This window comes from Aphelocoma coerulescens, chromosome 5 (genome assembly GCF_041296385.1).
Source record: "Aphelocoma coerulescens isolate FSJ_1873_10779 chromosome 5, UR_Acoe_1.0, whole genome shotgun sequence".
Lineage (NCBI taxonomy): Eukaryota > Metazoa > Chordata > Aves > Passeriformes > Corvidae > Aphelocoma > Aphelocoma coerulescens.
The window spans coordinates 41354702-41380768 of NC_091019.1; the positions used below are offsets into that span (position 1 = coordinate 41354702).

General features: G+C 35.9%; 1 protein-coding gene across 8 annotated transcripts in view; it reads left to right on the forward strand.

The window, feature by feature from the left end:
* The window catches only part of NPAS3 (neuronal PAS domain protein 3), a 599417-nt gene that overhangs the window by 274084 nt on the left and 299266 nt on the right, over positions 1 to 26067 (forward strand). Inside the window, exon 1 of one of the 8 annotated variants that reach the window (XM_069017791.1) lies at positions 7329 to 7396. The exons of the other annotated variants lie outside the window; for them this stretch is intronic. Coding sequence (XP_068873892.1) covers positions 7360 to 7396 — 37 coding nt within the window. The 5' untranslated portion in view covers positions 7329 to 7359. Of the gene's footprint in view, positions 1 to 7328; positions 7397 to 26067 lie in introns of those variants that run through there. 8 annotated transcript variants of the gene reach the window in all.

The following is a 26067-nucleotide window of genomic DNA, read 5'->3' on the forward strand; positions in this document are numbered from 1 at the left end:
TCTATAGGCTTATGGAAAATATCATTGAATGATTGTGGCTAATGAGGGTATAGAACATAAGTAATAACATATTAATGCACATTTTTTAACATTTGGGGCATATTTGATTCTGGTTTCTGGATTAGTTTGGGTTTTTTGTCCAGTAGACTTAAAATACATATGAATATTTCGTCGTCCAAATTGTTGCAGCCTTTAAAATTACTTGCTTTTTGTTATGATTGCAAGAGTAGTGAGCACAATAGGTCAGGCTATTCTTTATTTCAGAAAAAAAATATTTTAATGTTTGTTAGGAACACAATCTGAAGATAAATGCATTTTAAAAAGTTATAACTCCTGTTCTAATACAAACTAGAACCATTATAAAACAATTCTTGGTCTTTTGCTATAAAAGCTCTCCATCATCTCTTATAGATACATGACTTGGTTAAAAATTGCCATTATTTTTTACTTACTAGCCCCAGGTAAGATATTAACTCAGATTAAATAATAAGCCATCTATAAAACTCTCAAAATGGGGCAAGCAAATTCTCTGTGGTAAAGATGTGGAAACTGAGGCACAGCGAGATGAAAAAAATTATCAGAGGCTTTCCACTAGGCAACTAATATATTAACATAAGGCGTGTTTCTCACCAAACTAATGCTCTGTCCTTTAATTTTGCCTGTAAATATATGTTTCTGCTTCTCAATAAACAATAGAGAAATGGAAAATTAAACTGAAATTTTTTAGAATAAGAAATAAGCTCTAAGGTTGCAGGGGGCCAACATTTATTTATTGTCAACAGAATGAAGTAGCTACTTTGCAGAGGAAATACATTTGGGCTGTGGTTCAACAAACACTGATATTTAATTATTAATATCAGCAAAGTACCATAGCTTTGTATTAATTTAGGCATGGATGCACGATCACACTTTTGTTGGATTAGTCAAAGGCTCTTCAGAAGGTTAATGCTTTATCCTTTTATACAAACTTCGTGCTGTCTGGAGGAAGACAGAACATTCCTGAATAAAATCTGAGGGTTTAAAGTAAGTATTCAAAAGATTTGTCAACAGAGGTGACTCTGCAGAGGGAGTCTGTACTAATGTAATTCCTTCTGTCATGTGGCTGCAGTGTGTTGGTAGAACTGATAGACTTGGATTTACTGTGCCACCAAGCTCCACCAGCATAGCAGCAGATGCTCAACAGAATCTTGATACAGCAAAGTATTAAATGCTCCTGTTTAGCAAAACATTCTGTTTGTGCTTAGCTATTGCCCAGTGCCTTATAGGTAACTCTTTTCAAATGAGGTAACCTTAAGTGAATACCTGAAAGTAAATGCATGTTTAAGCACCGAGCAAGGAGCCCTTAAGCCTTATAAGAACTGAATGATTCAGACTAATGATGGTTTTGAGCTGACAAATTGTATCTCTGGAGGAACACTTAAAATTTGCCATTCATCAAACCCCATAATATTGTGTGTACTAATGATTTTATTATATTCTGAAGTATCTTTGTGTTCCTTCAAATAGCAATCTCATTGATAAAAGATTTCTGTGCTTATTCTTCCCTTAATATTAGTGCAGCAATGTCTGCATCTGGTAACTTATGCGTGTTCTTGAAGGAAATGGAATTAATAAGAAAGAAATTGCATATTTTAAATGAAAATGAACATGTGAGAATGTTTAGCTAGCAGATTCTCCTAGTCTACATATTTCTACCCTAATCTTTAGGCTTTGTATTAAGCCGGAGGCTACTTTTTCTCAAAATCCCCAGTGGCAATCACTCTCTCTTCAGCCTTCCCATGGCACATCAAAGACAAACTCAGGGAGAGAAAGGTAATAAGAAGGACTTTATTAACCTATCCATTTTGTGAAGGCTACCTCTCTTTCTGTATTAACATGTTCATTATGCGACCTAGCTGGATTTGCCTGAACAGCAATGATAATCCTGGCACTCGTGTCGATGTTGTTTTTTCCAGGATACTGCATGTATCTGGAGATGAGGGCATAGGATGTGTCTCTATGGCTCACATGACATTAGTTCGATGATAATGCCCCTCTCTGTGGGAAGGCCCAGCTTTCCAACAGCTCATTCTCCTCTTGGTGGTCAGACAGCTAAGCACATCCTGAGTAAAGCTGCATAGCCTGACTCTTTCAGACTTAAATTTTGCACGTTTGCTTTAAAGTAGCAGGCTGTGAAGTGTGGGAGTGCATGTGCAGCCAAGCAAGTGTCTTGGCTGTCACTTGTGCAGGTGAAGGCAACAGCCTCAGGAACAGTGCTAGCCTGGGCTTCTCCTGCTGCAGATCCGACCTCTCAAACAGTGTCCTGGCTGCTGGTGGGTCAGGTGGTGCCAGACCTGAAGGAAGCTCTGAGGGCAGCAGTCACATAGCATGGCCAGGCAACCTCTCCTGCAGAGCCCACTGCCTTCTCCTGACAGATACCACCCTCCAAAGTGAAGCTTTGGAAAGGTTTTTTCATGTCCCTTTGAAGAACAAGCTGCTTGAAGAAGAATGAGCAGCATCTCCCCAGGCCTCTTCAACTACTGATTGGTTTGTTTACTGGGAGGTTGGAGATGGCTCCTGTGAGGAATGAGACAACTCTTTGTAGAAATTAAAACAATTTATTAAAACAGAAAAATTGAAAAATTGCAAAAACTAACAAAATATAAAAATTTGGGATCCTAGTGGCTCAGGAGGTATGCCCCAGGAGCGCAGAGATTCAGGAACTTCAGGCTTAAGGCAGCTCTGAACCTCAGGTAGAAAAAAAAAACTTGCAGTCTAGGCTGGTCAAAAAGAAATCTATTTCTAAAAGCCCCTAAAAAGGGGTAGGTTTCTCCAGCACTGAACTTAGCAAGCTGGAGAGGAAGGGAGAATGAGAATGGGCGTGCCTTTTTCTTACACCTTTATAGCTTTTGCTCCGCCCACAGTCTGCCCACAGCCCACCCCTTTGGTTCAAGGTGATTGGTGTTTTCCCTTTGACAGATTATCTCTGTCCACCAATGGCTCCTCCTGGTCAGAGCGGTGATATTAGTTGAGATAAGGGTCAGGTGCTTACAGGGTACGGCTATGGGGGCTGGGCTGTTTGTTGCAACTGGGGTTTTTAAAATCTGCCTTGAAACCAAGGTACAAGTAAAACATAAAAAAATACATCCAACACATCTTAAAACACTTGTAAAAGTATACAGTAAACACAGGAGGACCATAAAAACTTGATTAGTGTACCTGGGCTGATGGGTTAATTTTAACATTCAATTTAAAAATGTTAAGCTCAAAATTAATTAAAGCACTTAATATGCAAAGACCAAGCACAAATAGGGATTTCATGTATGACAGCTCCCACTCTCTCACTGGGAAGACTGAAGTTTCTTTCCCTTACTGGAAGACTGCGTCCTCCTCACTTTCGCCAGCCTACCTGGGGAAAAGGCTGCCCTTGGATTTGGAGGGATGCTTTCTGCTATGAATCCAGGCCTCTTGTAATTTTGACAATCTGCTAGAAGGAGCCACACTTTCATTCTTTCCTCTGAGGACTGCTAGTATAGGTTATGGAGTAATAATTTGGTGGTAGTTTAAAAAATTTATTTATTTATTTATTTATTTATTTTTTAAAAGGCAGCCAGCTGCTACTTATTGTCAGTACCTAAACCAGAAGGCATAACCTCAGTGTGTCACTTCTAGCACACAGCCATGGGCTATGTGTGAAATGGGCACTGAGCTCCACTGGTGATGTGGAAACATGGAGGGCCAAAAAATGAGGTATGTGTATATTTCAAATGGCAACTAACGGAGCTCTTGAGGATCAAGACTCTTGGATTAGGATGCCCCAAATACTGTTCTGAATCTGCTCGTAAATTCCTTTAAAATACATTGAAATTTTACTAATGTATTAATAAGGAAGCCACTGAAACAAATATTTAAGTTGTAAATTCATAAGTAGTCCATCTAACTTAGCCTGCTTCATTTCAAGAAAAGTTTTTACTTACAAGCTTTGATAGGCTGGAACCTAAGGATGACCACTTAGACAAATGTATGCAAAAAATTGAATTCAGAGTTATTTCACTTGCACGTGCAAGTTTTCATGCAAATATTTTTAAATGCAGTAACAATCATTTGCATGTAAACAGTCTCTACATCTGTAACTGAAAGTTGTGAGTGGAAAACCATGTGCAAACTTTTTAAACTTCAGACTTTGAAATCAATGTTGGCTTTAATATAAAGATAGTCTTTTATTTGTTTAAAATCTACTCATAGAATTTGTCAATTCAGTCAGGAAGATATAGCAAAATTCAGTATAAAATGTAGTAGTAAAGCTGCACCAGGTTATGGACAGGTGCAGAGGAGTTACTCTCAAATAAAGGAGTGCTCAGGATTATTCATTTTTATTTATTACCTTTTAAAATTCACTTTTCTTCCTAAATGAATTAGATATAAAAGCATCAAAACTATTTTACTTCTGAATGAAATTGTCCAGAGAGCAGTTTAATGCAACTTGACAAATCCACTTTGCATTTTCACAGTTAGTTGATGTGGATTCATTTTATTGAGTACTTCCAAACTGTTACAGTCTCAAGCCTGAAAGATTAAGAACTAAATATTTAACTAAAGAATACAAGAATTTTTACCACTTTTTGAAAGAGTACTTATTCTTTTAAAAGAACTTGACTGAATCTTGAAGTTATTATGGAGCTGAGGACTCTAACATTGGAGTATATTAAAGTACCACACAAACTATTGAGAGATGCTTAACCAACTTTCTCTGGCAAGGGTTTCATTTTCTGATCACCATTCACAGAATTTCCAATGGAAGGGTTTTTTTATTTTAGCCAAATGGCAAATGTATCAATAGGATAATTGTGTAAACTATAAAATATGTATGTGTGTGTTCATTCCAAGTTACTTCTGGCTTGTAAGCATTTTGTTTGAACTATAATATCCATAGAAATTTAAAATTAGGAAAAAGCATCACTTTGAATAGAACCTACTTTTGAAACTAAGGAAATAATATAAAAACACAAACTGTATATATTACTATGGCACCTGCTGTTTTTCAGGTGTTTATAACATAGCCATAAAAATTCACTCCAGGCTGAAACTTCGTATTTAAAACTCTCAGCTCAGCAGGATTTTTAAATCAGATTTGGTTTAAATTAGTTTGACTCTGTTTCAGTTATAAAAAGGAGGGTGGAGGAAAGAAATTTTTATGTGTCAAATATAATTTTATTCATTCCTCTACCTGAAAAACAGTCTTGCTTTACAAAGATATAATTTCCAGGTTTTCAGTCCATAACATGGAGTAGGGATTCAGGGTGTCAAAGGGGAAAAGAGAGAGAGAAAGAATTACCATCCAAGAATTTGGCATTTGCAGATGCTTAATGTCTTATGTGAGAACATTTACCATGGATCCTTACTGAGTCTTCATAAAACTGTATCCGGGATATACAGCATTTTTTTAATTGAAAAAACATGCTTTCATTCAGTAAAGTCAGTAATTCATAGTTTAAAGTCTGTTTTGTCATATGTCAATGACTGGTGGATGAATTATGTTCAAATATAATTGATTTAATACTTTGTAACAGTGACATGAAAGAATCTGAAGCAATCTGGGGCCTCAGCTTCCTCTGTGTTTTACTGAAACCTAGGCACCTGTAATCTGTCTGGCTCATCAGAAAAATTCTTCATCCTTCTGTGGTATTCAGTGCATATAAAAAAACCAAACCAAACAATTTTAACTAACTGAGGATCAAATGAAAAGATTGACATCATTTACATTTACAGTGCACTACCATTTGTACATTGCTTATATATATATATATATATATATATATATATATATTTACATATGTACATACTGGCATCTCTGCTTATAAAGGCCATCAGTTGCAGCAGAATCCAGTAGATGGATGGGCTGAAATTCTCCAAAGTTGCCAGTGGCTTTGGATGCCTCTTTGCCCATATACTTTGGGCCAGGTTTTCATCTGCTCTGATAAAACACAGCTCCAGATGAAGCCTGTAAAATCTGTGGCTGACAAACATTACTGTAAATCAAGCTTTTGGGGTGCAAAAAACTGACAAAGCCAAAACTGGAGAACAGATTTATTTAAGCTTAGCTAGCAAAGACTCAAAGTGGCTGATATTAATTTCTTTTAACAGAATATATTGTGTGGTATTCCTCCTTATTTTTAACTATTATACAATGGAATGCATTACTATAGAGTTCCCTTCTCCCATCTGTTCCTCAAAAAGAAAAAAAAGGCATGTAACATTACAAAAGGGCTCTTGGAAATGTTTATGCAAAGTACTTCTTTTCCTCACTAAATCAAACCTAGAGACAAGCTAGCTGAGAAAGTGTTCTCTTTCCCATATAGGGGCTATGCATACTTTTTCTTTATCGATCAATCCTGAAGTGTGGACATTTTCACTTTCACTTCATCTTGGGGTACATAACTCAAGAGATGTGCCTGATGTTCCACGAGTGATTAGCATTTAGTGATGTTTCTCTTATTGGCAGTGAGATACTGCCAAGCCACAATTTGCAAGTACTGGATGTCCTGAACTGTGATAGGATAATTTCGATACTTCAGCCTTGGCATTATCTCAGGTTTTGCTTTAAATTTAATTCTCATGTCTGTCCTAATGTGGCTATTTTACCAATAGACCAGACACATTTATTGTTTCTTTCCTTTTTTTTCCCTCCTATTGTTCATGCTTTGACAGTTCCATAAAGTTTATTTCTCCCTGCTGCTTAGTGTCTTTTTATTCTGTTTGTTTTTCACTACTTCCAGCTGGGATATAGTTTAATGAATTATTTTTCAGTGTGTGTGATATGGCTTTTATGGCCTGCCTTTGGAGATTGCGATTAATACAATTTTCTTTTATTCTTTACCATGACCTGGTTCCCAGTGCTTAGTGTAGTGATCATCATTGCATTAACAATATTGAGATATTATCCATCTTAAGCCTGGAACATATTTCCATTCATTCTAATTTTTTCTTCTTCTGCCTGGATTTTTTTATTTTTAGTTTCAACCCTGAAATTTTTGTTTCTGTGCCAACATTTATTTTGTGTTGCAGTTGGATAAGTAAGATCTCTGCTGTTAGTGAACTACCCCACACAGTCATCGAATCCATATTTTCCCTGAATAAGTTTTTTGAGTGATTTGGCATCCAGGTTTGTGTAGGGTTTGTTGGCTTGTTTCTTTGTTTGTTTGTGGGGTTTGGTTGGATGCTTTTTTAGTTTGGTTTTGTTTTTTGGGAGGATGGTGTGGTTGTGAGCTTATGTGGAAATTTGTGTAAATCATTTGACATTTCAGTGAAGTTTGTATTCACCTCCCCAGCCATGACCAGATACACACTAACTTTGCAAAAAAATGGCGAGGAGATAAAGGCATGAAACAAGAGATGAAGAGACCACATTCAGCTTCTGGTAAATACACGCCTACTGACTTAGATTTTTCAACATGCTTGCTAGCCCCCTGACAGCTTTTCATTCAGCCAGTCTGGAAATATTTTCTTCTTATTCTAGACTATTTTGTTTTACTTCTTACAAAAGGATGTTAAGTAAACTGCTCCTTAACAGCTAGCTACCTTTTACAAGGGAAAAAAATGTTTAGAATCAGAATAGACCATTCTAACAAGCTCTTTCCTTCATTGTTTCAGAGACATGTTCAAACCTGGCAATGAACTATCAGTAAGTTTGAGAGTTTGACTTCTAAGACTGGTCAGTTTTCCTTGCCTTGTAGGAATCAGTGTAGAGCATCCTGTAATCAATATATGCTTGTCTACTGAGAGCTGGTGTGAGACCACCAACTTGTGTCAAAGTTCTCAAGTAGAAAAATGAGCTCAACTCAAACTCCAGCTTGGTGTAAAAAGGTTCTGCCACATGTCACCAGTTCCTAGTTCCTCTCAACATCTAGTTTCCTACAGTTTATGAATATTGTAGTAGCAATCCTTGCTGTCTTACTTAAAATATGTTTCCCTTTCTTCTCAGAAAATAATTGCGGTTCCATCTTTCATGGTTTATATTTTTAAATGCCTGTTTATTCTTCCTTGGTAAATTAGTTTTATTATTCTATCTGAGAGTGCTCTGTAAGACCTAACTGTTCTGGTTTCCCAAAGGCAAACTGAGTTATCTGGCCTTCCTTCTAGCTTTCAAGGTTGTGGTTGTCACTAGTTGTACTGCTCTTCAAATTCTACACCTTCCATCTTGAGAGCTTTTTTGATTTCCTTAGCATGCCACGACATCCCCAAACTGGAATGAGATTATGGAGAGATTTCTTTCTTTATATTTTTGAATTTTCTTCAATAGTTTGCAAACACTAAATAATTTCCCAGAGAATCACTTTTATTTGTTGTTATTACTTTCCTGGCAACAGCAAGATGTGATGTTTTAATGTATCTTTAGACGAACTAAATCATCATTTCTTGGTTTAATGGCAGAGGTAGTAATTCCTTACCTTAGATACGCTTGTTTCTAGTACCATGGTTTCAGTTTTAGTTATTAGTCTTTACAGAAACTTGTACCATTAATACTTCCATTTCCTAGGCTTTATTATTATTATTTTGTCAACACTGTCCACACCACTGTGGTTATTTCAGCAGTAATTATAGCGTTTTACTGAGCAGTCGCTGACATTTTTTCAGAATTACATCATGGGATATGTAAATACAATATAAAAAGATACATTATCTAATGTGTGATCATAGACAGTAGTAGGAAACATGAGTGTCAATTAAATAATCTACTGAATTAACATGATCATCTGTTCTCTGCAGTCTACTTAAGCCTATATAAATACAGTTGCTTTCTTGTGATACTGAAGTGATGGTGGCAGAATTATGCTACTGTAAAGAATGATAGAGGTAACAGAATGCTGTAAATAAAAAGATATGAAGCCAGCAGCAAAACAGTCTTGGTGGAGGCACAGCCCCTGTGTTTCAGGTCCAGCAAACAGAGGGAACAGGAAAGAGAGAGAACACTCAATGATATATTGAAAATGTCTCCACAACCCAGAATATAGCATTGGATAATTAGAACATCAGGAATACATGCATTCACATGCTTTGCAAGCGGAAAAAATGCATGTGCTTTGTTTTTTCTATGTATTTCTGAGAGTAATGAGATCTACTGTCAAAGTAGGTTTTATATTTCTACACACTGTTGATTATTTCTGAGTCCACATATAGGGTTTTCAGCCAGAGGTGACTTGGAAGTTGCCAGCAGTCTAGTCCATAAAGAACAGGTGTGGAGGTTTTAGGTTTGTTTGTTTCTTTGTTTGTTATCCATGTCCCTTAACACCTGAAATCAACTTTAAAGATAAGCAATATGTGGTTAGTGTGTATTTTTTGCTAGAAAAGGGAAGTGTAAAACAAAATCTAGTCTACTTCATTTATTCATTATTGGGAGAAGTTACATTGAAATTCCAAGGTTTTTCTTACTGGTTTTGTATTTACAGTACTTATGCACTGAAAATTGGAAATTGTTTTTATTTCACAATTTAGAAATTTGTTATTCTTGTGCAGAGCACAAAATCATAACTTTTTTCTATCTTCAGCACTCATGAAAGGCTTTTTCTATATTCAGTGTGTACAAAATGAATTACTATGATATCTACAAGCCATGCGTGATCAAGGGCTTTTGTGCTTTCAAATTTTACCATAAAGCCAGGTTGTAAGCCACTTACTGTCTGTGAATCAGAAAGCCCACTCACATGAATGAGCTGATCTTTTCTGCCAAAGTAAATAATTGAGTTAAATACATGAAAATAAGCTTCAAAACTAGAAACAAACAAAATGAGATTAGTCCCATATAGAAAAATTTAGTCACTAGTTGCTTCATGAGAGGTCAGTAGACTTCTGTCAGAAATTAGTCAGGAGAGGTTGGTTGTCTTCTGTCTTGACCATAGTGTTTCTTCTTTAGTTTCGAACAAACGCTGACTTAATTCCCAGGGATGATAATTTAGTTATCAAGACAATTCCATACTTAACAGTTGCAGAGCTTTTATAATCAACAGTCCAGTTGTGATGTGACTTGGTTTGTTTTAAATAAAATATTTTTATTTAAAATAATATATTATTTCCTGTCACAAAAATATTCTTTCTTTTTCCTTTCTGTCATTTGAAAGTAAACTTTGTTAGTTAAGAAACCAGATCATTCTGTGTATTATATGGATCACTTACTATTAATATCACTCTTTCTAGAATTGAATTTGCCTGTTTTCTTCACTGGTGGGAATATGAGTTTATTGTTTTGGACTCCTGCTCAAAGAGAGAGGGGGATGCTAGTGGCATAACTGGAGGGAATATTTTTTTAATCCTCCTTTAGTCTACCTTTTGGGATTGTTGAAGGACAGAAGATTTTTTTTTTTCCTGAACAGCACATGCTGTTTAATTTTTTTTTCCTTCCCTAGCAGTGGCAATCTCACACTTCTGGAACTCCAACACACCACTGACTGTTAGAGAACATGGATTCCCTGTTTAATGCTGGTTCTTGGGTCTTAAACAGTCCTCCACTGCTTTTATTATACCATTAATTGCACTTAATGCAGCTGCATTTCTAGTACGCTTGGCTAAGCTCTGAAAATTAAGTAGAGGGTACGTTGTTATAAAATGCACTGTAATGAGCTCTGGTGGGACAGGGTCTGTTAAGTTTGAAATTACCTCAGGCCATTTCCAAAGGTCTTCTTAAAATATTTCACATCTATAAAAGTTTGCAACTAGATAAACAGCCAAAGAAGAAAAGAAGAAAAAAACTACAGGTTGGGAAGAAAAAAACTACAGCCCTGAAATATGCACTGGATGAAATATGAATGTTTTTAATACCAAATTGTTAAATTTATTTTAGACATTTATTATCTCAAGTAATTTGTTAAACAGAAAGTTTTCAAGCTGACAGCATGTAAATTTTAGGTGTCTGGTTTACACAGTTGGTTTTATGCATACACTTTTTGGTTTTGGTTTCTTAATCCAGACCATGCATTCATGAAACTGGAATACATTTAAGACTCCCTCTGGATTTACATAAATTGGTTCAAGAAGGGGTCACACCTCGCAGTACAAAAACTGTTTAAGAACTGCTGCAACTATTAGCCAATTAGCTTAATGTTACAACTAACATCCCATACTGAGTACTGATCTCTGGTATCTGCCTAAATAAATGACTAATATGCCTTCAATTCCCTCAGTATTCTTCAGCTATATGACCACTGTAATGCTTTGTGGCTAATAAAATTTGAGACTGACTAATTTATTGGGTAGCTTTACCAAAACATCCAAGTAATCTTTTATATACTCATTAGAAACGGGTCCAAAATGAATTCTCTGAGGAGTAAGTGGAAAAGTCTCCCTGGGATCAGCTTTGCTGAGCTTTAGACACATTGGCACAAATCATGTGGAGGATCTTCTGTGGTTTTAGTGCAGCAATTTATCTACGTTTTGTAGGTAAACTTTAAGCATGAAGTAATTAGAAGTCACCAAGCTTGAAATTCATGCTTTTTAAAAGTTCTTATTCTTTAGATTGACTGTATAGAAGCCTGGCAAGCTAAGTATTTGATGAATGTGAGTTGTATGATTAGGCTCTATACCAAACTTCCAGATAGGGTAAAAACTGTTTTGTTTTGGTTTGAGAGGTTTTGAAAGTAGAAATGGGTAGGAAGTCTGTCTGTTTCTGAGGGTCATCCTGCGGCCTATTGTGTTGTGCAGAAATATTCACTAGTCAATAATCAAGTACACTCTGGCCATTAAGTACTGCACCTGTTGTCCAGATGGGCTAACAATAAACATGACACAGTCAATCATGCTTGCAGAATAGGGTGGACAGAAGGCCTTCAGGGATGTTTCCAGGGTCTTCCTCTGTTTATGTAGACCTTTACATCTATACTATTATGTGGTTGGGCGTATCCAAGTTAGTGCATTTTAATTTTGGAATCACTCTGGGAAGTGATTCCAAGGGGTTCCATGGAGTTTTGTGTTTCTTTTAGGTTTTAAACTGAAAAGGCAGCTCTCTTTTTATTAACTAAGAGGATTATTATTTGACAAAGAATGGAACAACAAATTTCTACATGTTAGGAAACATTAAATACCATCAACATTGTTCTAACTTTAAATGCAAATAAAGCTTATTCTCTTTGCTAAACTTAATCTATAACAGGATAGTTTTAGAGCTTTGAATCATTTCTTAGTTTCGGTAATTTTATAATATGACAAGTTATTGAACACACATTATGTGCAGTATTGCAATATGAAACATAGAATCAAAACTCACTTTCTTTGAATAGCTCCTTTATAAAAGGATTTGGGAGCAAAAGTCCTTCAAACGTCAGAAAAGCCCATATCCCATTTCTCTTCTAAGAACATCCTTTATAGGATGAGCAATTCAGGGAAAGGAGAGATTTAGAGATTTTACTTGAACTTGAATAGACACCCACCCTTCACACTATTTAGAATATACTCCTTTTTTGCTTCAGTATTTAAAATATTCTGGTTAGTTTACCAACATGCTTAAATTTAAAATTAAACAGTATTTTTTGGATTGAGGTTGGACATACTGTGGGCATTGTTAAAGATCCACTTCAGTCACAGTTTTTGGAAAATAGTTGTTAAATATTTGTTTACTTTTTGGAAGTGATTAGAGAAAATGTATTGTGTTAAGTCATCTCCAAAGGTCCTCTTATGTTTCATACTTAAAACTCATAAAGCTAAATAATTTTAATTCAGGAAACTGAAGGACAAAATTCAGAAACAATAAATCAGTTTAAATATTTTCAGGAGTTGCCAAAAAGGCTTGATGCCAGGCAGTAGTTTTTGTAAGTATAATGCAATATGATATTAACTGGGAGTATCATACAAGAGCTGCCATGAAATGAGTAAGAAAGTAGTTTCAAACTGGATATTTAACAGATGCAAAAGTGTATGATTAGCAAGTGCTAGTATTTGGTCCCTTTTCTGTTGATAATTGCAATCAAGAATGTCCAAATTAAGCATATTGCCTCTGCAGCGTTACTTGAAGTGGTACTCTGATGCCACTTCCCATCATTCATGTGATTCCAGAGGAAGAAATAAGCATAAATACTGATGAATGGCACCATGTGGACCTCATGAAATTCAGCAAAGCCAAACGCAAGGTCCTGCACCTGGCCTACAAAAATTCCCAATATCAGTACATACTGGAGGAATGGATTGAGAACAGCCCTGTAAAGGCCTTAGGGGTGCTGGTGGATGAAAAGTTTGGTATAAGTCAGCAAAGTGCACTTGCAGGCCAGAGAGCAAGTCATATCCTGGGCTGCATCAAAAGGAGCATGCAGGACAGGAGGACAGGAGGTCATTTTCCAACTCTATTCTGGCTCTCATGAGACCCCACTTGGAGTATTGCATCCAGCTCTGGGGTCCCCAGCACAAAAAAGACATTGACTTGTTAGAGGGGGTCCAGAGGAGGGCCATGAAAATTATCTGAGGGCTGGAGCACTGCTCCTGTGAAAAAAGACTGATAAATTTGAGGTGGCTCAGCCTGAAGAAGAAAAAGGTCTGGGAGACCTTATTGCAACCTTTCACTAAAGGGAGTTTATAAAAAAGACAGGGGAAGATTTTTTTTACGAGGGCCTGTAGTGACAGAATTGTCATAGAATAAGTTTGATTAACTGTATTCTTCTCTCTGAATGGTCTCAGTTAACATTAGTAGTGCTAAGCTCAAACTGTAACCTGAGAAATAATAAAAGAGGAATTGGAAACCTTTACTTGGACTTTTTGTGGGATCCTAAGGTGGAGCCTGTTAGAGTGGCAAGGGTGCATAAATCCATAACAGGACAAGGGGCAATGGTTTTAAACTGAAAGAAGGTAAATTTAGATTTGGTGTAAGGAATAAAACTTTTGTGAAAAGGGTTGTGAGACAGCAGGCTAGGCAAAGAAGTTTTGGAAGTGTTCAAAGTTAAGGTGGACAAGGCTTTGAGCAACCTGATCTAAGTGAAGGATGGTCCTGCCCATAGCAGGGATTTGATCTAAATTATCTTTGATGATCCATTCCAACCCAAACCATTAAATGATTCTATGGAAAAATTGGTGGGTGGTTTTGTCCACAAGCTAGTGTTATGTCTGGTTTGTGGATTCAGTATCACACTTTGAGATCTGGAACTCATAAGATGACATTTTGTCATAAGAGTGTGATGTCTGGACATCATAAAAATATCTGGTTCTATTTCCTGATTGATAAAAGTAAATTATTGTGGACTTTCTGGAAATTTTGTCTGGTGTTTACCAATGGACAAAAATACACTCCTACTCCAAACTGTAATTATTGTCAATATGATTTAATAAAATATAGTAACCAGAATAAAAAATTGGTGGGAGATATTATATTTTTATTAATTGTTATACATTTTCTGCATTAATAATATGGATTCTAAGGAATTAGAATTTAAAAGCTGATATTGTGAATTGTATTGTGACACTTGATTTTCTGTTCTTTGATGATACCTGGAGTAGTATAAATTCACTTTCCTTTCTAGTAAGCACTATTTGAGGAAGAGTTTAAATATATTGCTTTCCCCAGTGCAGAGAAATTATTATTTTTTAGGCAATTAATCTGCAAATAAAGGTAGGTTGCAACACTTTGGAGCGCCAGTATCAATAACAAACAGGTAAGAGGTTACCTCTCTTTTGATGATAAGTTCTTGAATCTTTGGTGGAGTGAATAGCAGCTTCTCTGGGCTTTGATTTTAACTTTGATTTTTTTTTTAATTCCCTCCCCTAAAAGATAGGGCTTTTTGGAATAGCATCCAAAGGTTTGGGGATGAGAGTGTGTGTTTAATGAGTAAATTTAAATTGTTCAGTTCTTTCAACTTAATAAGTATCTACTTCAGTGTTTTCATTCCCAGCTATGTTGCCTTCTGGAGCTTCAGATGCCTGGGAAAATGATCCATTTCACCTCCCACAACACAGCTTTGGGTCCTCTGACCATAATGAACTTCTTTCTCATAAGAAATATGTGTGGTTGAAAGTGCCAGTTCGAGCAAGCTGGTGTGAAGTAGGAAAATTAAGGGAACACAAAAGAAAAGTGTGAAAAGAAAATATGAGCTAAGGTAGTGTAAAAGTGGAAAATATTGGATGGAAAAAGGGTGTGCTCAGACCTTTCCAGGATTTTTTTTGTACAATGGATTTTTGTTCATTAACTATCAACAAGTTAATTAGGGATTAATTAAAAAAATCTTCTTTAGACAAAATATGTTTACACAGCAGTATGAGCTAGTTTAGGGACTGGAAGCAGCCCAGCTGCTTTCATTCAGAGATGAAAAAGTTACTTTATCTTCCTTCTTGGGAAAGTTACATGGCCTTTTTAGCACAGATAGACCTTATCAGTGGCCACATTAACCCATTTACAGCTAGTTCACATTTGCCTTCATTGTGACTATAAAGACATACCCTTAGATCAGCTCAAAGTATTATGTGCCAGTAGGTCAAAAGAATATTTGAACCCCACAAAAGAAATGGATTAACACCTGTGTATGCAACCAGAGCAGTTGAGTCCCTGTTGCCTGGTTAGCTCTGACAACAGAGATATTCAAGTGGTCATAATAAGTATCAACTAATTAGTAAACATACACAAGACACGGCTTTAAAATTATGTTTTGATTATTCCTAATTCTTAGTTTCAGTTCATATCCTTCAAAGTATTATTTCCTTTATTACAAGTGTTTTGATTTTCAGTCTATTTCTGCCATTCACTTTTCCTTTTAGTCATAATTTTTTTCTTTGAAGTCATAATTCACCAAAATAAGCCATTCTCTTCAGAAGGCATTTGTCCATGAGCTGTCACAGCAAAATGTGTCTCTTCCTCTTCCAGCTATGTAGGTGCCTCGTCATTCCTCAGATCCCTCTTCTCCTTTAGAAGATAGACTCTATATATATACTATACTATGTATAGTATAGTGTATATATATACTATATATATACTATATATATAGTATGACAGAGCTATTCTCAGAGTTTGAAACAGAATTTTTCAGGGATACTTTTGAGAAATTTGAGACAGTTTTGCTCAATAGTTATTTTTTACTCCATATTATTTGTAGAGAGAAGTAGAATATACTTTGCAATAATGTTTCATTTGTAAGGCAAAGCCTTTGCATTAAAAGACTTGTTTGTCAGTATTCACAGAAAACTTGCTGGATTTCTGACTTGTCCTACTACAATATTGTTGAGTGGAATCTTTTTTTACAAGTAAATTTCTCAGATTTTCAGGTATTATTAACAAAATAAGGTGTTGTTTGATTTACAGCAGGCAATTTAAAATAATCCAAAACGCCCTTAAGCTATCATATTCATAACAAAAAATGTCAGGATTCAAACTGTCTTTCAGGACGTTGCTAAAAGAAACAAGAAAAATAGATAAACATTATCAGGCATTACTCATTAGTTTTTCTGCAGGGTGTATAAAGGTTGTGGGTGACTGAAAAATAAGTGTGTTCTGTGTTGAGTCTGAACAGTCTTCAACTCTGTATTTTAGTTTAAGTATCTATCGTATTATACTCCAAGAAAAATAGCCTTTTCCATTTAAATTAATGAACTTGATTTACAAATTACATAGTTGTGTAAATCTAGTTCTTCGGATGCACTAATCACAAGAAATATGTTTAAGAATTAAAAGGTGATGTTGGAAAGCAGTAAAATATAAGTAGATTTTAAAGGACATTTCAGTAAAATCTCAGCTCACAGATTGTTGAATTATTGTATCAAGCAAATTTTTCTCTTTATAGCAAAGGCATACTTGTATTATATTAGGTTTGGTGTATGTATAATAAAAAGTAATTGTTGGAAAACTAACAATGCAATATGTTATCAGTATAATCGTAAAGCTCTTAAGAAAAAAGAAACAAAAATATATTTATCAGTGCTAATAGAAAGTGAGAAATAGCTGGTTTAAAGACAGTGTTATCTTGCAAAACAAAACTTTGCTCCCAACGTCAAGGTAACCATCTGTGTCCATGCCTGGTTCAAGTGCTGTGTGGGGAATGAATTCTGATGCCTTTAAGTTCATGTGCTACAGAACACTAAAAACCTGGCTAGAATAGCACATTGAACATTTATGGCTAAGGTGTTCAAGATATATTTAGAATGGTGAACGCCTTGCTTTTTCTCTTATAGCCAGACAGGCTTGACTTTTTCAGGTAACAAGTGTGAATCTTAGCTCTGATATAACCAAATAAATGTTCTCCCTCACTGCAGAAAGAATCTTGAGCTAAATTAATTCCTGATGCTAATGAATGCAACTCTGATGAAGTGAATGTTGTGTCTACACACGTTCTCCTTCGCTGTAGAATTTGCTTCCTGTTTTCTCACTACTAAGCTCTCACATCCATTACTATTCTGCCTGTCTTCTGATCAAATGTCTCTTATATTTCCCTGTTAGGCACTCTTCAAAGGCAAAGGAAACTGGACTTTTCTCACATGACTATTTAGAAAGATCCTACAGTAAATGAAAGGGGAAACACTGGTTGTGTGCTGGAGCTGATAATAATAACAGAAAACATGTTAACTTTTTTCTAAATTATTTCAAGATTTTTTTTTTTCTTTTTTTGAATAAGCAGCAGTGCTTTTGAAAAGAAGCAGTTCCATCTCCCACTTGTAATGACTTAACCAGTATTCTGAAGTGTCTTACTACTTCCTCTGAGGACTGCTTCATTAGGATTGGGGATTTCCAATGCAGCTTATGCATGGTCATTTTTCAATCCTCAGAAATTCTGCAATGCTATTTTAGTATTTATAAGAGTTCTTGATGAAAATTTCTAGTGAGAAATTGAGAACCATTTGCAATAGATTTTAAAAACTTGTTGTGGTTCTACTACAGATGGTCTTGGTAATCTCCTTAAATTTCTTCAGTTATTTTTTGAAATCACCAAATTCTCAATCGTTGTGTTTTCTTGCAGTCTCACTTATGAACAGACAGAAGCCGCAGCTGGAAGACAAGTAGAAATAATTGACTAGTGGCACAGTTGGTTCTTACCAGAATCCTCAGTTAATTACACGGTTCAGTTTTGGCAGCTGATAAAGATTTCTTCCCTGAAAATGTGGATTGATTGCAGACTTGTACCCAGTCTCATTTCATTTATGAATCTTCATTAAATCTTTTCTGACTACATCACAAAAAGGAAAAAAGACATCTACAAACAAATCCACCACCTACATGTGTCAGTCATAAAGCCAAGTCTGTAGAAGTAGTAAAGCTCTAAAGTCACCTTAGAACCAGAAACAATTTTAAACAGTTGGATTCATTTCAGTATGCCACTGTGGTAGAACAGTGATACATTAGTGAGTAATTTCTGGTTATATCATAGCTGGATTTTATATTCCAGCAGTGGATATGGCTCCTACATCTGCCAACAGCAGTATTTGATGTATTTTCAAATTTTAGTGTTCATTTAGCATAAGAAGATCTATTCTTTTTCAGTGTTGTTCTTAGCTGGGTACATGGGGGGGGGGGGGGGGGGGGTTCTTTTACTTAGCCTATGCTAGTAAGACAGAAAAAAGTGAGTATGGCAGAAGTGCAGGTGATCAAAACCTATGACGGCTTATGTCATCAGGCACCAGGTTTTCTTTCTCACTTGCTACCATGCAGTGTTCTGCAGCCCCTGTGATGAATTTAAATGACTTCTATCAGATGTGAAATTTATCTTATTTTTAGTGTATGATACTGAGTGTTGACCGTATTACCTAGTTCAGTAATATCTAAGCTGTTAGTTTCTAAAATTACAATCCACTTTCTGTCAGAAGAGGTTGTATGTATTTATTAAGGAATTTCTTTAGTGGATGATTTTAACCATACAGCAAATGGTTTACTTCCTGTGCAGGCACTTGACAGTGATAGCATAGTCCTAACAGCATACAGTACTCTAGCCCATTAACAATGGAATATTGGAGTCTTCAAGTACTGTGGATATAACAATAAAAGTTCAATGAGAATCTAATAGAAAGAATGCTAGTTATAAAGCATCTTATTAAGTGTTTTCCTTATTCATTTACTTTTTTAATACCACAGAGGAAATAAGTATTCTTTTTTTGTCTGTAGGAGTTGCATTTTACCACTGAGCACTGAAAAAATTTAAGTTTGTCATTAAAACGATGCAGTGAGCCCAACAAAATCATGGGAGAAGTACGGAAGGAAAAGAGGGCTGTGCAAGAAAGAAGACTTCAGTATAGAAGGGGAAGCTGGATATGTTTCAGTGTTAGTGAAAACAGGGGAAGAATGTGAACTACAGCTTGCCAATTTTCAACACACCACTGTCTAAGGCATAAAAAGGCAATTGTATTGGCTCTAAGGAGGAGCAGCTTGCCTGTTTTGTTCACAGAATATTCTGAAATAACATTGCCAGAATTTAAGACAACAAAAGAGGGGGAGACATAAAGCAGGATTTCTTCTTGACTTTCAGAAATATATTACACCTTGCTTCATGTAGATAGAACAGCTTTTGGTCGTCTTGACATACTAGTGGCATATGAAAGCCCTGTGGATGGATGGAGCGTTAGATTGGAAGTAATAAGGTTGTGCCTGACTTACCTCCGCGTTTGTAGCAGATGTTACAAATGTCATAACATGAACCTTTGGGATCAGACTGGAAAAAAAAAGCAAGACAACAGATGTAGGCCTCTTAGTTTTACCAGCAAGTATAGTCTGACACTATATAACACTGTTCTGACTTGATGTTAATACCCTGTCCTCCTCCTGAGAACGGAATCAGTGACACTAGCCATTTCTGTAGCATTGGAGCTGTAAAGGGGTGACAGCAGTTTTCTTTTCAGAGGAATTTTGATACTAGTTTTAAAATAAGACAATAGAACTATTACTCCAGTAAGGGTCTTACTGTGATATCTGAATAAGTAATCCAGACTCATCACTCATTTCTTCATGCCGTCATAAAGTTTATGCATTTTTCTGCTGGTCGAGCCAAATCTCTGAGAGTGGACATTTATCTAAACACTGATAAATTCCTAGGTTTTAAGCCTTTGATTCACCCCACCTTTGTGTGTCCCTTTGCCTTCCCTCACCCATCTGTCTCTACTTCATCTCTCTCTCTTCCATACTTCTGCAGACTTTATCCTGGTCTCTTTCCAGCAGATGGATTTCCTGGGAAGCTCCTATCTCACTAATTAATTTTCTTCTCCTGCTATTGATTTGAATTGAAAGTATCTGTTCTTTACTTTCTGCGTTGTCCTCTACATGATGGAGACTGTAGGAAGTTATTCATTCCTTCTCCTGTTTCTCACTAGTTTTTGCCAATGTTCCTGTATTTCATGGGAGGGGAATAAAATGAATGCAGGAGTATGGGCCCTTGTATTTGTTTTTCCCTGTGCTTCAATTTAAAGCAGGGGTGATTCTGTCTGCCACATCACTCCCTCAGGTGCTGCCATGCTTGAACTGGAGGCTTAGCCCTCTCCCTGAAGAATTTCATTGTCAGGGAGAAGAGGGGGGGTTCTCCCATGAAGAATTTTAATCACCCTGTCTGTAGCCCTTTTGAAGGAGGCACAATAGTTCCTATAGTAACTACTACAGTGTGGGAGAAAGGCCAGTGCTCCCGCCCCCAGCCACAGATGGAGAACTCTCTTTGCTTAGATGACTGGAAATTCTTGCACAGCAAAGGTTTCACCCTTTACAGTAAACAGAAAAAAAACCCACCATCTCTTAAATAAACTCTTAAAACGTACAAGTATGTGCTAATTAAGAAACAGTGCTAGTTATCAAAGAGAGAACACAAAATATACTTATTTCATTGTTGGGGTTTCTAATTTTAAGAAGTTTGGAAAAGAGGAAAAATAAAGAGATATTTAGGACTTAAGAAACTTTGTCTCCTCCTCCCACCCACCCTACCCCCACTCCCTAAAGAACAAATCCTGTGGGAAGGAGCAGACCTATAAACCAAATGAAAGTAATTGGTAAAGGAACAGTCTCCCAAAACAGATGAAAACTTACACTAAGACAGTCACTTATCTAGTTTCTTTTTTCCATTAATTTTGAATGTTTCTCAAGGGAAAGACATATTATGTCTTCAAATTCATTTATTCCAGTTCAATTAACAAGTGACATAATACTTTCGGCTTTTTTGACAACATTTCAATTTGATGAGTTTTAAGTTATTGAAACTAAAAAATCTATTTAAAATTTTTTTAAAAGTATTAAGCAACTTGAATTTGAAAAGCAAGTTTTCTAAAAATTCTTTTAATTCCTGGAGCTTTTTCAGAGCTGAACTATTGAAAATAATAAAGCACACCTGTAATTTTTTTATATAATACTTTCATTAATTAACCAGTATATTCTTGACAACTAATTGGTTATTCCACGGAAAGTTTAGGTTCACTTTCTCAGCCATGGATTCCCCAGTAATGAATTCATGTTCTTCACCAGTGACCAGAAGATGGATATCTAGAATATTGGGCATTCTTGTACACAAAAATATAGTTTTTAAGTGCTGTTGTTAGCTTTGTAAGTTGATTATCATATATTGCATTATACATCTTACATGTAGTCCTTTGTGACAAATTTGTTCTGATACTTTATTGCTGTGATACTTCGTTGGTAATGGCACAGTATTAATGATTCCCATAGCTTTACTAAACCAAGATAAAATACCTTTCCACATATGTTGCTGTTCCATCTAGGATTTATTTCTTTTTCCCATCTGTCAAGGTGGATAAGAGACCTAAATTTTGGATTGTATGATGGCTTATGGTGAGGTAACTGGTGACGTAATTTAATTTCTTTGGACACCCTTTCCAAATCAGAGGGCAACTGCCCTCCAAATCTGCTTACATCATGCTGTTCATCTCTTACCTCACTTTAGATCAGGTTCGGAATATACATCTTGTAAACCTGATGTCCTCAACCTCCAAGCAGAGGGGTTCTCTTTTGCTGGAGATTTCTTTCAAAACATAATCACTCTTAAATGGGATAGCAAGGAACAATCAATGGAAAAAAATATTCATCAAAAGGATGAACATGAAGCAAAGTAATTATTTTTTTTAAAAAGCTTCTGTGAATATTTGTATGCAGAAATACTGGAGTGTAATATTGTTTGTACTTCATCCTTCCCTGAGACTGAATCCTCTGTTGTTTGGTTTAGCCCTGCAGTCAGTGTCTCTGTCTTTTCTAAAACACAGCTTTTAAAACTTCCCAAATTACTTGTTATGTCTCATCAGAAAGCCCCAAGATTTCAAGATGACATCACACCTCTTCCTGTAAAACCACCTAGATTGCCACGTTCACCTCCATTTTCTCTCATGAACATTTGGAGTTCTTCATAGAAATTACAAAATATGCATCTTCATATAGAATCTCCTCTACACCAAGGCAAATATACTAGAAATTGTATTGCCATTTCTATAATCTTTCTTTCTACTCTGAATGAAAAAAAATTTACATTCTGGGAAAGAATATTTAAAAGATTGTAGCCACACTCATGCTGTGAACTGTTTTACATGTACAGTCATCTGAGAAAATTCAGACCACTCTGCTTCTTATGCTCTCTCATCTGAAACCATCATGTATTTTGTTGATACCTATTGGGAAAAATATTAGCCAACTCTATGTGAAGCTTCTGTGCAATTAGCCTGATATGGTTAAATATTTTGTGAATAAAGCTGATACTATTCTTTTTTTGGTGGGATGTTTATAAACTTTCATATTTATGTAGACCTGCTCAGGCTTTGCTAATTAAAGTCTGACTTTATTGGCAGCCACAATTAGAGCTCTTCAAGATGAGCTCTGGTTTTTTATAATTCTTCAGACAGCAGATTGTCTAAAAGGTTGTAGCGCAATGGCCCTATGTCCTCCTCTGCTTCCAAGTGGACAAAAAGTTCTTCTTAGAAAAATAAAAAAAAATTAAATTAAAAATATAAGGACTTTGATGCTAATTGAGAAAAAGCTTTTAGGAGTAAATAAAGGTTAAGCTAAATGAATTTAAAAGTTCAGTATTGTTTTTAAACTATTATTAAAACAAAAGAATTTACAAACTCCTGGTTTGAACTTTCCAAAACTTTCCGCAAATGCAGTTTATGTTGAGGGGTGTCACACAAAGTCTCACAAAATATTTTGGGGGTAAATTGATAATTTTGTTCATGTTCTGCTCCTCCATTCCTAGTGATCAAAGAATACTGCTTCTATTTTATTAGAACTCTGTCTTCACTAGTAGAAAGTCAAAGTGAACATCAGTCTTTGGTCTGTACTCCCACACCTTAGAACTGTGTTTAAGAGAAAATCCTCCCTCTTCAGGATGCATAGAAATCTTTGTTAGGCAGTCTACATTTTTCTTTTCCATGGTTTCCCACTTTCTGTAGCACAATTGCAAATACTCTTGAGGTTGCATTAAGCATGCTTAGACTGCCCCCAAGACAGACTGAAAGGGAGGTGGTTCTTCCTTCACCTCACACACAGCCAGATTAGTCATTGAGGGAGGAAATTTAAAGAGGAATTATGGAAAAGTTAGAATTTTTTGTTATGGAATAATCTTATGCCAGGAATAGACATGTCAGTTTGGATAGTAAAAGTCCTAGTCCAATGCCATGGAAAGTAAAATATTTTAGAAGACAAATTTTTCTGCTCCAGCACTACAAAGTGCATATGTGAAAGCAATCTTTCTATCTTCTTGTCACTATTAACAGTCAATATTTAGTACAAATATTGTTTCAGCCAACTTTTTGATTAACCACCACAATTGTACATTGAAGTGTTAAATGTTGTCAACTAAATGTAGGCAATACAAAATATGACCCCATGTGAAAAAATCTATTAAGAGATGTTTGTTTGTAACACTAAAATAGGAGAAGCTTGGAATAATTTAACCTGGGTTTGGAACTTGTTTCCATTGTGACTCCAGCAGTTTGGAACACATCCTTCAGCCTTCTCCACATCCTAATTTCCCCTGCTTCCTGTAACTCAAAAGAAGAAATTTATTTCATGCATTCAGTATTTTGTTTCTGTGAAGAGTCTGCATTTGAAAGGGAATCCACACTTCTAAAAAAGATGTGCATCCACACCTTTAGGTCTGTGAAGGTTGTTGAGCTACTTTGATTTATAGATGTCCTGAAATAAATCTTAAATCTCTTGCTTTTCAAGTTTTCTGTGAGCGGCTGAGCTGTGGTTGCTGATGGTTCCATCCCCAGGGTGAGAGATTTAGATGACTGGCTGTGGCTTGTGTGATGGAAGCCAGTTCAGTATTTATAGTTTATGTTTGGAAATTTTAGAATAAAATAACATTGGGTCTGCTTTTTAATCCAGCTGTTTCAGTCTATGTCTTCCTTTCGTCTATTGGCATGCCAACAATTCATTCAGTACAAATAAGAGGTTTTGTGCTGTGACTGGACTGTGAGATTGCCATGTTTCTGAAAGGTATCAATATGGTATGCATTTATATATCCAAAATAGCATATTTCTTCTCCTGCAAATAGGCATCAAGAAAACTTGAAAGCTCAAGTAAATAAAATAATGAGACAATGAATCCAGATGATCAGGTAATTTAAGTTTCCCTTGTTCTGTATTTGTCTGAATAGTCTTGTCTCATTCCTCAAAATATGAAGAACGATAGTTATGGAAATGCATGAAATAAAGTGCATATTTAACATCTATTCACTTATCAAAAAAGAGTTGCAGCATGGCTACCAGAAACATAACAGTTCTCTGTGTAACATATTATTGTGGTTGTAAAATTACGAACTGTCATTAGAACTCCACATCACCTGACTGAGAGCAAGACACATAAATCCAAGAGTTCTAGTGCTACCAAAAAGTCAGTGAACTGAATGGCATGAAAGTACTACAAGATATTTGTCTACATGTATGCTAGCCACAAGTATGCAGTCATCGATACAGGATTTAAGTGACACATTTTAAAGCTAAGATCTGACCCTCTCTTGTTTTCTAGTTAAATCTCACTGACCTTAAAGTGATTTCATTTGAGGTATAGAACTGAGGGTCCCAATTGCAAGGGACTGATGACTTACCTGTAAGTGTCATTTAAGGTTCAAGATACCGTTTTAAAGAGTGTTGCACTGACTTCAGGCACTTCATTCAAATTATGATACTTAAATGCTAAAAGCCCTGCAATTGATATCATAGAATTGGATTCAATATGTAATGGATGCACTTTAAAATGGTAGAAGATGGTAATGTAAGGATATGGGCAGGAAACAGAAAATTAATTGAAAGGAAAATTCCAAATGGTGGTATGTTCAGACAATGTGTGGAAAATATAACACAGTCTAGATGGAAGAATGAAAGGGCCCAAAGGATTTCAGGGAGGTTTTGCAGGTTTACAGGCTGGGGGATTTTTTGGTCTTTACAATGCTCTTATGGAGACTACTATGAAGCAATGTCTAGCAAGCCAAACCTGAAATTGCTTTTTTTGTTTCCGATAGAATATATATGAAATAACCATACAAAACATCATGCTAACTAACAGCAATCATGATCAGAATACTAAAAATCTTTACAGTGCTATGTATTTTGTTTAGTCCCACAACTAAAGCTAAAGGTTTTCTGAGAAATATAGTCCTGAAGATTTTCTTTTAAGGTATTAGTATCTATGTCCTTGAATATGAGAAAAGAGGAGGACTTAGAAAATACCAGCTCTACAGCAGTCTCCATTTGTAATTATGAGCTATTGCCTGAATCTATTAGCTATGAAGCCACCTGTTTTCCCAGTATAAATAGCTTAGAATTTCCTGCAAGGAAATTACATGAAACATCAATAAGAAATGATATTACATTTTCAGGTCAATATGACTATCGTTACTTGGCATTTATCTTTTCCTACTGATATCATGTTTGGCAGCCAGTATCATAGAAGACTGAGAAATTGTTGCTCTGTATTTTGTTTCCATTGGTGTTAAATTGGCCTGTTCAGTGATGGCAGTCATTCATTCTGCTTTTTTTAGTGGGTCCTTGATATTTCATTTTTCTTATCATACACTGTAAAGACAGCAATACGTAAAGATGGACTAGTGCTGTGATGGTTTCAGAGGCATTAGTCTCTCATCAGGGTCTTGGGATGTAAATGCTTTTGTACACACTTTAGAAGGGTGCAGAATGAGCTTTGCCTCTTCTCTCTGCTATGGATATGCCTG